A 12176-nucleotide genomic window follows, 5' to 3' on the forward strand; every position below is an offset into this window, starting at 1 on the left:
AGCAAGAAGCCGCTTGACGAGAATAAACCTGGCGAGAGCTTGGGGAAATAAAAGTAATATTATCTGGCTGCTGTGTCTTGTGTTGTTGCACTTGCTTGATGTTTGGCTGCATCACTCATCACAATCTTCTGTGGTAGAATGGTTTTTGTCTTTCGGGCATCATCGGTCCAGTTTTGGGTTTTCACTCCACCCTGAAGCTCTGCAGCCAGACTACACTGTGTGCATTTCACAGGTAACCACAGCTGCCTCATTACATCCCTGTGAACCCCGCCTCCTTCTCCTCCTCCTCATCATCCCTCCTTCCACCTCCCGGCCCCTCCCTCCCTCCACCTCCCATCGCTCCCCCCAAATCCAACCTCCCAGCATCCACAGGGTTTCTTCCAGGAAGCGCGTCGGCCAGTCGGATGCTCTGCTGGAATGCCTGGGAGAGAGAGCATCCTTTTTGTCCATTTCTAAGAGAGAGAGAGAGAGAGAGGAGAGAGAGGAGAGGCTGTGGGGAGGAGGTGGAGGAGAAGAGGAGGAGGAGGAGGGGTGGCGATAGGAAAGAGGAACAGACATGGCTTCTAAAGAGATCACTGCTTCTGGTTTCGTAAGTGTGAGCAAGGATATCACAGGTGGGTAAAGACTGAAGCTTGCTTATTTCGCTCCATGTGTGTGTGTGTGTGTCTGTGTGTGTGTGTGTGTGTGTGTCTTGTTGCGGGCTTTAACCCCGGCGTGTCTGCGTTCATGCTCGGGATGCTTTTCCTCCGCGCGTCTGGCTGCGAGGCTGCGACCGAACAGACGCATTGGATGATGAGCTGCACCTTTTGCATTTTGTCCTGAACCTTTTTTTTTTTTTCCCGGGCTGCTTTTTCTTTTTTCTTGCATCTTCATCTCAGTGCATGTGAATTAGTTCATGTTCAGATGAATTATTCACAGTGCAGGGGAAATATACCTTGCTTGAAATCTGCCCCTCGGGGTGGATCAGGTAATAAAAAATAAAAAATAAAACCCCCAGCCTTAGGCCAGAGAGGAAAAGGGGCGTTGTGGAAATGATGGTGTGTACAGTGAGGTACTCATGGGGCTGAAAGCGTTTTGTTCCAACACACACTCATGCATTCAGAGCTCCAAACCTGAACCCCTGACTATTTTATCTTTGTTTTCCTGCAGCCCATCCAGCCAGAGCGCTATAGTAGCTGCGCGCGCGTCAGTGTGTGTGTGTGTGTGTGTGTGTGTGTGTGTGTGTGTGTGTGAGGAGAGGGGGGCTGATGGAGGCAGATGTTCACGGTATCTTGCCAACAAAAATGCACACAAGCTACACAAACCCGACAGAGCGACAGAATGCACAAATATTTATTCATTTTTGTGTGTGTGTGTGTGTGTGTGTGAGCTGCTCACACACACACACACACACACACACACACACACACACACATTGGACTGACGTACGAGCACAGCAAAGACAAAACTCCACACACGCTCAGGGTATCCGGGACTCTGCTGCTGTGTTAATTACTCCTAATGGCTCTATTAGGCGCACTGTGATGATTAATCCAGAGGAATCCCTGCTTCTTCACTCAGTCACCTGCCACGAGGCTGCACCTCCTCCTCCTCCTGGCCTGGCCTGGCCTGGCCTGCAATGATTGACAGGTCAGTCAGTAACCGTGGCCCTGGTGGCCTGCAGGCCTGCACAAGGTCACCTGAATGAGACTTGAGTCCGGCTCTCATCTCTGGATGTTGTCCATAGAACATGTATTCAGTGAGGTGAGCGTCATCCGGCAAACTGATTATTTATGGATGGTTTTGAGGCTCGGAAAGTCAGCCCAGTCTTTATTTTAATGTGTCAAATCTCAGGTACTGATGCTGGGAACATTTGGACAGCAGTGGAAGAAGTATTACAAGTAAAAGTAGCAAGACTGCAATGTAAAAATACTCACAAATAAAAGTTTAAAACTAAAATAAATGTGCAAAAGACCTTCAAAAAAAGTGCTTTTTATGCAGCTCTGCCAGTGTCATAATGTGATATTAGTTCATAATTATGACTGAATTTTAAATGTTGTAGCAGGATAATTAAGAAGAAGATTATTATTTTTACACATATAGACCTGAAATACAACCACACACACACACATTATTATTTTATAGATATGTAACTGTGGAAAGATGGTGGTGGAGTGATATGAAGCCACGCAGCAGCATCTTGGGAGCATCTAGGGGTTTGGGTGCCGCACTTAAAACCACCTCGGCTTTGCCCAGTAGGTGAACTGGCACCTCTCCAGCTACCCAGTCCACCCTCCATACAGGGGTCTGTGCTGGACTTGAACTGCACTGCCTCCCCAAATGTGATGCTACTTCACACTCTGTTAGGTACTTGATTCTTATGTTGCTGTATGCACGTCCTGCAAAGTAAGATTAAAGATATTAAAGTGTAAATTTGAGTAAACAAACCAGAACTCGGCCTCACAGACACCTTAAAATATGGTCACACGCTGCTCCATAAGGAGAAAACCTTGCTTTACCATCTGCTGCGACTCTATCCGCTCGGCTGCCAAAGCCGCCCCGGCTTTAGTATCGATCTGCTCATAAAGCCGTCAAGTCGGGATGCTGTGCAGTCTCTGTAGTGCAATGGAGAGGCTGAATCATGTCATGCCTCCCCACGAATGTATGTTTCTGTGACAGTGTGCCGCTGCCGTGCGTGAGTAAAGACGCTTCCTCTGGCACGGCAGGCAGGTTATGTGTTCGTTACGTGTTCGGGGTCACAGCGCTGACTGGTGATGATGTTTGACAGGAACAGTTATCAGTGAATCATGCACACTCATCGCTCTCGTGAGTAAGAAAACATTTTGATGATGCCACTAGACAACTGAGGCAACTTCCAAACAAATGCCAGTGTGTTTGGAAGCATGACATAAAAGCTGTCGGTGCTCCAGTGTTTCATGCAGATGTATCGTTTAGCATTCAGGGTTGTAGTCTGTGATATATACAGACTCAGAGTTGATTGGATTATTTTATCATCTGAAATGCTAAGACAGGTCTGTTCAAATGACAAGCCTGACGTATCTCTGGGTTATTAGATGAAGATGTGAACACAGGCCTGTCCACGCAAAGGTCAGGGGAGGTGTGGTTCGATCGGACTCATCTGCCTTTACCTTAAATGAGCATTTGAGACATTTTTCTTCCTTTATTTGAGATTTGACTGGATTAAGTTGACAGGAAATGAGGTGATGGGGGAAGATGCCTGACTGTTACCTGCAGTATCTGAACCCACACTGTGAAATATGTGCACCAGCTATCTTCCAAAGTCATTTTCGAATGTGCTTTTGCTCTACCCTGGAAGGCAATTCTGATATGAAAATCACCTCACAGAGACCGGAGACAGGAGGTAATCTGCAGTAAACATCACATCCCTTTTTTATTTTTGTCAAACTAATGTTTTTGTCGGGTGGTAATGCGGCGGAGACTTTTCAAATCAATCTAATCTCACATGCACATGCAACATTAATGTGTGGAAAACATAAATGCAGTCCGTGATAGATTACCTGCACGGATATGACGGAAAGCAGTGTCTGTCTGGAAACATGCAGAGGTGTTTTTCTAACATCTTTATTTTGTTTTGTTGTTCGTCCACAGAAAGCATCAAGAAGATCGTCGACAAGTCATCCATCAAGTTCGTTCACGGCATAAAGCTCGACACCAAAAGTGGCAAGACAGAGGACAGGATCCTGGTGAGTCGCTGCTCTCTTTGTCTGTTCACTGAAGGCTCGGCTGTTTTTTAATGGGCCCCTGTGCTACAGTTAACACCGGGTTGCTGATGTGGAGGAACACTTTAATCCTGCAACCTAAGCAGTCTGATGCATGCATCATGTATGTACAGTCTTTGATGTTAACTTCCACTGCGGCGTTAATGGAGAGGTGGAGGCTCGTCGTGATTCGAGGTTCTGAGGCCGTTCGCTGCTTTATAACTGCTGCCCTTCTTTCACGACTGCTTTTTGGCTGCATGGCGGGATGAATATTGGATAGGCAGTATCTGTGGGAGCGGCTGTGGACTCCTCTGTGTCTGCGAGCCCCACTGTGGAAAACAGTAGGGGGCTGAGCAGCTCACAGCCTTTGATTCCGGGGTGCTTTCATCAGAGAATATGGGGCAGAGATATCTCTATTAGAGTGAGTGAAGCTCAGCCAGCTATCTGGGTGAAATCTGGGGCAATCTGCTCTTACACTACAGACCAGAACTTCCACTGGACCTTGGAAGAATGCCTGTATTTGCGCTCAGATGGATGCCACACGCACACATGTACAAAGAAGCACAGAGCAGCTTGTATTGATTGATTTCTCCTTTAAGTGCAGCCACCAAACCACGTGTATGTACAAGCACGATTCCCAGTCCGACTGCAGTCGAGTCAGTGTATTTTCTTACACTATTTAAAAGACTTCTGACTCCCGTTGCCCTTCCTGAAGTCCCCCGATGAGCCAATGAGCTTTCATCCCCAGCCGAGCGAGCATCGGCCTGACATAGCAGCCCTTCCACTCAATGGATGCTTTAATGATTCGTCGTGCGGCGAGGGATGGTTGGTTAGGAGTGTTTCTGCATGTACAGCCTTTGATATTCAGACACTTTGATATATCTATCTGCCACAAACATCTTTCCAATAATCTCTTTCCAATTCCGGGCCTCATTTGCGGCTTCCTCTTAAAAAGCTGAACTGGAAAGCAAGAGTTCTCGCTCCCCGCTGGTTTGCCCATAGAAGACGGGAAAATAGATTGGAGTTACATCAAACCCACTGAGTTAGGATTTTTCGGGGGTGGATTGCGAAGCTTGAAAGCGTTAAGGTTTTGTGTTTTTTAGGTTTTTACAGAGGTTAGAAGTGGAGAGCTTATTTTGAGGTTGTGATTGTTCCTCCTCACTTCACCCGTCCTGTAGCAGGTCTCCGGCATAATTATGCGCCACAATGAGCATGATTTGTGAGCGGCCTCTGTTTGATGTGAGATACTTGACACCAGCTTTCTCTCTCTCCTGCTGCATCAGCATGATTTACTCCTGTTTACTCGTTTGCTCTCCCTTAACTACCACCCCTAACCCCCGACTCATCACCGTAATGCGATACAATCTGGTCTTTTTAATCAACTCCTTCAGGCACACACCTCCTTCCTTCCACCACCTCCCTCTGGCTCCCTCTGTCTCCATATCACATTGCACATTTTGAGTGACTACATTTCAGGCACCTCGCTCGCTGTGTGGGTGTAAGAGGCTGTCGGTGTGTGGATCTGACAGGCCCCGTGTCAAGCTCCTCTCTCCAACAACAACAACAACAACAAAAAAAAACACACAAAAGTGGATTAGGAGAGCTGTAATTTAATTACTGCTTTTCATTGGGGGGAAAAAAACATGGACGAGGTGGGGGGGGGGTGTCCTGAGGGAGTGTTTTAGCAGGGACATCAGAGAGAACGGAGTAAATGATTGGGAGCGACGGAGCAGAAGAGGAGAAGGAAAAGAGCAGAGGGCAGTACTCAGGGGCTGGTGGAGAGCAGCCAAATGCCAAAGAATCACCACTCTTTGTTTGCTTTGATGATGAGACGCACTGACTTTTTCTTTTCAGGGTGTGTTTGCAAGAATCAGATTTATCCAACAGCTGCATGACACAAATGTTTCCACGCCGAGAATAAGTAGGTACGGCAGGACAGGAGTGCAGACGGAGACGCACAGATAAACTCTCCGATTGCAAGTCACGTTGAAATTGACTCAACTTTGCATCGCGCTTAAAAATGATCCCGCACACTTTAGACTACAGACTGCAAATTAGCAGAGGCAGTGTAGCAAAAACACTAATTTGGCATCCCTGACCCAGCATGACCGGCATTTCTGGCTCTGGAACAGATCCCACGACTTGAAAGAAAGAGAAATGTAATTTACTGGAAAACGGGCGTTTCTTTCCTTTAAGTCCTGATATTTAAGACGTGAGCAGATGCTGAGTGACCAGAAATTATTGACGGCTGAGCTCAAAGCCACCACTGCATGTCTCAAATTAAATATATGAGCCGCTTTCATGTTTGCCCACAGCAGACATAATGTAACGCTAATGAAATTATATCCCATATTTGTGAAAATGTGATTAAAACTCTGCATCGTGCCGTCATTTCTCAGCCTGTATATCGCAGCACGTTAATCTGACACACGGAGGGCTTTTAGCCCGATCGATACATGAATATATACAGAGGACTTCTCATTTTCCTCTCATCATTACCATGGAAACTCCTGGGACTATTTTCTCCTCGTGGGGAGTGTGACTGTGCAGTGAACTTTTCCGTAATCTTGATTCAATTTGCTTCGCTCCCTGTTTTCTTGCAGGTCCTCACAACATGGCGTCTCTATTTCCTGGCGCCAAAGACTCCCGCTAAGGTACTTCTTCCCGCTGTCTTTCTCCAGTTTCAGCATGAAGCTTTTTCTTTTTCACGTTTGCCTGATGAAATCTTTACTTTGTCTAACCTGTTCTGTGACAACAGGTAGAAAACACATTCAACTTCTTGGAGATTCGAGCTTTGAATTCCCAACCTGAGCACCAGGTGAATTTTTTTTACATTATTACTGAGCTGTGTTTGCTTTCTGCTCCGTTTTTTACAGATAATTAAGTGTCTGTACAGTTGCATAATAGGGTGGTTACATCACTTTGGCCTTCAAGAAATGACAAAACACATGTTTCAAAACAGTTACAGCGCCATTCAATACTTTAACACTAACCTTCTCTCTTCTGGCCACAAGAAAAACAGCTCAGGAACTGTACAGGAATGATTTGTTTTCGAGGTGAGGGCAGGAAAAAGGCGTTTTGTATTTCCTTCTTGCTGTAAGGAGAGCAGTCTAGTACTTTCCAACAGCAAGACGCCCAGCTCAGAGTCTTAGCTTCAGTCTCTTAGCCTCTGTCATCATGTCCTTAAACTCTGCTGTGCCTGGTTACATTGCCCGCTCACCCAGCTCCTGTTCTGGCACGACACTGGCTCCGCTCCCTGGTTAAAGGGAGGTTAAAACCAGAAAATATTTTCTCCATAAAATATGACCCAGTTCACCAAAATGAGTGAAATAGTTGGTGCTGCGTGACTTAGTGCTGTAAAGCGTTACGTACTTTGTTATTTAATGGTGGAAGCATTACGCAACGTTGCTTTAAATTTAGTATCTCATATTCCTGAAATAATCATAATTTTGTTTTATATTATTTAAAATGTTAATTGCACTTCTAGTGTTCTCATTGATGCCTCTTGTGAAGATTATTACTCCAGTAAAAGTCTTTTTATCCTCTTTTAGTTATAAATGGTAAAACAAAGTCAGTATTTTTTTTAGATATTAGGGGGGTGATGTGGCAGTTTTTTAATCCTGACGAGGGTCTTGCTTTTTATAAAACTGTGATAAAAGATTGAACCCTTCTCCTCGCTGTCCCACAGTACATTTCCGTTTTTCTGTGCAGGTCATCATCGACACTGACAAGTCCAGCTACTCCCTGAGGTTTGAGTCCCGCGAACACCTCAATCATGTGGTCAGCCATATTAATTTCGCTCTGTCTCGAATATTCAACAACTCCATCTTCGCGTAAGTGTCACTTTTTTCCTCACAGGAAGAGAAATCAGAATAAATCACACAGTCTGTGCAGTCGCAGATAATCAAAAAGTTTTAATGAAGAGTGACCTTTATTTATCCAATAGCGGAAAGATGAATGATTCCTTACAGTGTCTGTGTTTCTTTTATCTTCGCAGCCCTTCCATCTGTCATTCAGACAGTGACCTTTCTGAGGGCAGCAGGAAGTATTCGCCCAGCTCAGAGACTTCAGTGGAAACCCAGAGGGCCTGTGGTAAAAGAGACATTATCATCAAACATGGGAATTTGCACACACACACACACACACACACATAGAGATAGGGGCACGCACGAGGAAGTTGGCTCACACGCTTCACAAATGGTTTCCCAGATGTTCTTTTTAAACACACAAATAAAAGACTGATAATTTGGACAAATGTTTCTCTGTGCATTTTCCTCCATTTTCTCTCCTGTTATCACCGAAGAAAGCAGCTGCTCGCGTCAACTCATTCATTTCTTTCCCCCTCCTCTCTTGTTTTTTTTTTCCCGTCTCTTCCTCCCTCCCGCCCGCCTCTCTCAGGAGGCTTCTCAGAGACGTACTCCGCTCTGTGCGACTATAATGGCATCAGCTGCAAGGAGGAAGTGCAGTGGGTAAGAGCTGTGGGAACTGTGCCTGTGTCGCTGTGAGTGCTTTTGAGTGTTACGCACAGCACTGTGCACACAAAATGAGGGGGTCATATACTGCGGCAAACAGGCTCATGGGTAAATGTTGCTCCTAGGATGTGGACACCATCTATCACTCCCAGGACAACCGAGAGTTTAACCTGCTGGACTTCAGCCACCTGGAGAGCAGGTGAGGGACGGAGGGCGGTCACAAACATGAACACCTCCGATATCTGTTACCTCATTTTGAGTTTCATCTTTTCCAGGGATCTGGCGGTGATTGTCGCGTCGATGGCGTACAACACCTGGTTCACTAAACTGTACTGCAAAGATCTGCGCATAGTAAGTATAAACATGTCTGGTTTACTTTGCTGTGAAAACAGGTGGTTTTAAATATTTGCTTTTTTCCTTTTTAGGGGTCAGAGGTCACCGAGCAGGTCCTGCACACAGTCAGTAAATCCTCCAGCCTGGAGGAGATCACTCTGGAGAACGCAGGGTTAAAATCGTGAGTTTGGATCATCTATTCAATTCTTTATAAGCTCAAAAGAGCGCTGTCGATCAGAAAGAGAGCTACTGCACCTGTGAAAACAGGACTAAAAGTCAGCTTCTGCTTCACACATCTCAATGCTAGATTGCTATTGTGCTCATATAAATGCTTTTCTGTATTTACAACATCTGTTTTTGTTTTGGCTGTCCAAAATCTATGGACCCACTTCACAGAGACTTCCCACAGAAGATGTCAGCTGCTCTTTCGGAGAACCCTGCTTCTGTCATCCACTCGCTCAACTTGGCCCACAACTCACTGGACAACCAAGGTACGACGAAAAACCTGAAGTTCAGGTCCAGTAAATGATGTTAAGAGTCCCCATTAAATCTACGAATGAAGTCTATTGAATGAGGCGTAATAAGTACGGTTTTTGGTGCCGTCTTGGTTAACGCGTTTAGTCACAGTTTTCCTATTTCATAAAAAGCCAGAAAGTATCAGAAAAAGAACATGCACGCTTTAAAGAAAGATGAAAAGGAGTCGTGTTGGTGGACTGCCTCATTAAAAGATAATCAAGGAAATGCCACAAACATCCACAACACTGTCTGTGTTTCAGAGCTCTCCTGTGAATGAAAGGAGTATTATAGTTTTGGCTTTGATCATGCACACATTAAGCATGTTGGTGGCCCAAATGAATGGCGATGAATGGATCTGAGGGATCTAACATCTGATTTCAATGTGACAGATGACTCTAAACATTTGTATCCCTCTCAGGTGTGTCCAACCTAATCCAGCAGGTGTGTCGCCTCAGCAAGGGACTTCGTCTCCTCAACCTCTCCAAGACGTCGCTCACCTCGAAAGGTTTGGGCTCTAATTCTCGTTCAGTGATGTTTAAGTGTGACCACAGTTTGCAGCATTTCCTACAATGTAAACCAGAAATCAGGTGGAAATTAGTCACATCCACAGCAGCTTTTATAAAGCTGTAGCTGATTGTGCAGCTTTCAGAGCTCAGGGCGAGATTATAGGTTAAGGAATATAAAACCTCCCAAAGCCCAAGATAATTCTCCCTCCTCAAGAGCTTTATTTCATGTTTTGGTCCCAGCTCCATATTGACTTATTGTAACCGAGCCTACTGCTGCCCCGCAGGCAGCATACCTCCTGTTACTGTCTCATCTTACCTTGTACCCAGTGGAGAATTTAAATATTACATTGTAGCAGGCCGATACCACGCACCGCTTCCCGTTGCATCCACTGATATCCGCCGCCGCAGATGTGTATGAATAATGTAAGGACACAAAATGTTTTGAGAGTGTTCTCTGTCTTTTAGTATTGTCCAACCCTCCCCCTCCTCCACATCCATCTCTCTCTTTTTCCCTTTTATCCATCTCTCCCTCTCTCAGGAGTGGTGTCTCTCTCTCAGGCTCTGTGCTCCAGCGATGAGTACTCCAACTCTCTCCTGCACCTGGACCTGAGCAAGAACCCCGGGGTCCTCTCGGGGGAGGATGCCTCGGTCAGAAAGCACAACCTATCTGGAAACAAAAACAAAAAAAACAAAAAAAAAACACTCTGCTCCATTTATACACCACAATTTCCAGCTTAATATGACGTCCCTTTCTCCTTTTCTGTTTCCAGAACTTGTATCTCTTCTTATCTCAGCCCAACTGCCTGGTCCATTTGGATCTGTCGGGCACAGATTGCTCCGTGGACTCGGTGAGTGTTTGAACAACCGAGGACGATTGTGCAACGTTCAAAAGAAAAATGCATTTTTGTCTCGGCCCAGATTAACTCTTTCTCCACCCTGTGTCTCATGCAGCTGTTTGGGGCTCTTCTGAGGGGGTGTTGCGCTGATCTTTCCTTTCTGAATCTTTCCAAAAATTCCTTCTCCCACAGGTTAGTCACATCTTTAAGATTACCCCGAACAATAAAAGGCAAATCTGGGATCATCACTCTTGCTTTTTTTTTGTCTTAATGGGGAAATAAGAAATGAGCTTTGTGGGAATGTTTCCTCTCTGTGGGTGTGTCTACTGCCGTTTAAAAAAAAAAAACTCAGCGCTGTCTGCATAGATAAGACTCATGAATATTTAAGCAGAGCTATCTATCATTTGACCCCGCTCGCTCTCCCTCCTCTTACACCAAAGCAATATTCTCTCCGTTTCTCATTCTGCGCTCAGCGCCGCGTACATATTCACCCAACGTGTCAACAAAGTGTCTTCATCTCTTCTGTGTGGCCGGTCTCATCCCATCCCACTCTTCATCTCTCATCTCCTCACTTCTACGTCTCCTCTCTTTCATCTCTTGTTTTTTTTTTTCCATCCAATAGAAAAGTGAAGGACACGCTGCCACTGTTCCGACAGTTCTTCAGCTCGGCCTTCAGCCTCACTTACGTCAGCTTGGCCTCTATGAAGCTCCCCCCTGATGTTCTGAGGTATTCACCATGTCACCTCTTATTATCCATTCAAATCGGCTCCCTTTTATCCAAACTCCGCCGCAATGAAGGCAGATTTGAAGCATATGGATCTCCCCTCCTCGCCTTTTCTCACTCGCTTCTACACTTCCTGTCTCCACAGGGCTCTCCTAACAGGGTTAACCTCCAATCCTCATATCAATGACCTTCATCTGGACATCAGTGGCTGCGAGGTAAGCGTTCATCTCTGCAGTGAGGTTAAAGGTGTAGTTCAGTGTTTTTTTCCTCATGCAGCTTAATAGCATCCTGCAGCTTATCGCGTGGACTTAAATAAGAGCTTCAAATCAATTCCAAGCTCGTGGTACGCGAGAAAAGAAATTGTCTAAATGTCTAAACGAAGTAGTCTGTGAACATCTGACTCAAAGCAGAGCAGAGGACTGTCTGAAACTCAAAGTTCCCACACTGTGAGTGACACCAAAGTCACACAGAAACAGACACATATAAGTCACAAGTACACATTTTGAAAGATGACTTTCAGCAGCTGACATCAGGGCCGAAGAAAAACTTGCAGTTTAAATAATTTGTACAGTTTGTTTCTCATTTTATTTTTTCTCTGCAGCATTCAGAAAAATCTGAAAAATATGTTTTAATGAGAGCTCGTATTAGTCTAGTTTAACTCACTGGAAGTATTCCTATCATCCTATCATGTACTAAAGTAAAAATACTAATACCCCAATGTAAAAATACTGTATTCAACATGTAAAAGTACATGAGTATGTTCTAATGTTCTTCAAGTATTAAAGTTAAAGTACTGATTGTGCCGTGTGTTATAATAAACAATAATGGATTATTTTTACGGAGACATTAACTTATAGTTGCAGCTTGATGCCTTTTGACTTTGGCCTACATCAAACATGTTGCCTCCCACTTGACCTTGATGATAGTTACAGCGACATTAGCTCATTATCAAGTGTTCTCATGCGGCATCACTTTAATACGAAAGGTTTAATACTCACTGTTGCTCTCGGAATATAAATATTGTTTTTAGAAAATGAATCGTAGCGGTTCGCTTTGATTAATTTATCCTT

General features: G+C 44.9%; 1 protein-coding gene across 2 annotated transcripts in view; it reads left to right on the top strand.

Moving 5' to 3' along the window:
• The first annotated feature begins 371 nt into the window (after positions 1 to 371).
• The window catches only part of LOC104919153 (capping protein, Arp2/3 and myosin-I linker protein 3), a 28251-nt gene continuing 16446 nt past the window's right edge, over positions 372 to 12176 (top strand). Inside the window, exons 1-17 of one of the 2 annotated variants that reach the window (XM_019277651.2) lie at positions 372 to 614; positions 3610 to 3704; positions 6323 to 6373; positions 6478 to 6537; positions 7431 to 7552; positions 7717 to 7811; positions 8118 to 8188; positions 8317 to 8390; positions 8467 to 8542; positions 8617 to 8705; positions 8921 to 9015; positions 9459 to 9545; positions 10085 to 10194; positions 10317 to 10394; positions 10498 to 10574; positions 11005 to 11109; positions 11252 to 11321. In XM_019277651.2, coding sequence (XP_019133196.2) covers positions 557 to 614; positions 3610 to 3704; positions 6323 to 6373; positions 6478 to 6537; positions 7431 to 7552; positions 7717 to 7811; positions 8118 to 8188; positions 8317 to 8390; positions 8467 to 8542; positions 8617 to 8705; positions 8921 to 9015; positions 9459 to 9545; positions 10085 to 10194; positions 10317 to 10394; positions 10498 to 10574; positions 11005 to 11109; positions 11252 to 11321 — 1413 coding nt within the window. In that variant the 5' untranslated portion in view covers positions 372 to 556. The remainder of the gene's footprint in view (positions 615 to 3609; positions 3705 to 6322; positions 6374 to 6477; positions 6538 to 7430; positions 7553 to 7716; positions 7812 to 8117; positions 8189 to 8316; positions 8391 to 8466; positions 8543 to 8616; positions 8706 to 8920; positions 9016 to 9458; positions 9546 to 10084; positions 10195 to 10316; positions 10395 to 10497; positions 10575 to 11004; positions 11110 to 11251; positions 11322 to 12176) is intronic. The other variant, XM_019277650.2, reaches the window with a different exon arrangement.

Source organism: Larimichthys crocea, chromosome XVII (genome assembly GCF_000972845.2).
Source record: "Larimichthys crocea isolate SSNF chromosome XVII, L_crocea_2.0, whole genome shotgun sequence".
NCBI lineage: Eukaryota > Metazoa > Chordata > Actinopteri > Sciaenidae > Larimichthys > Larimichthys crocea.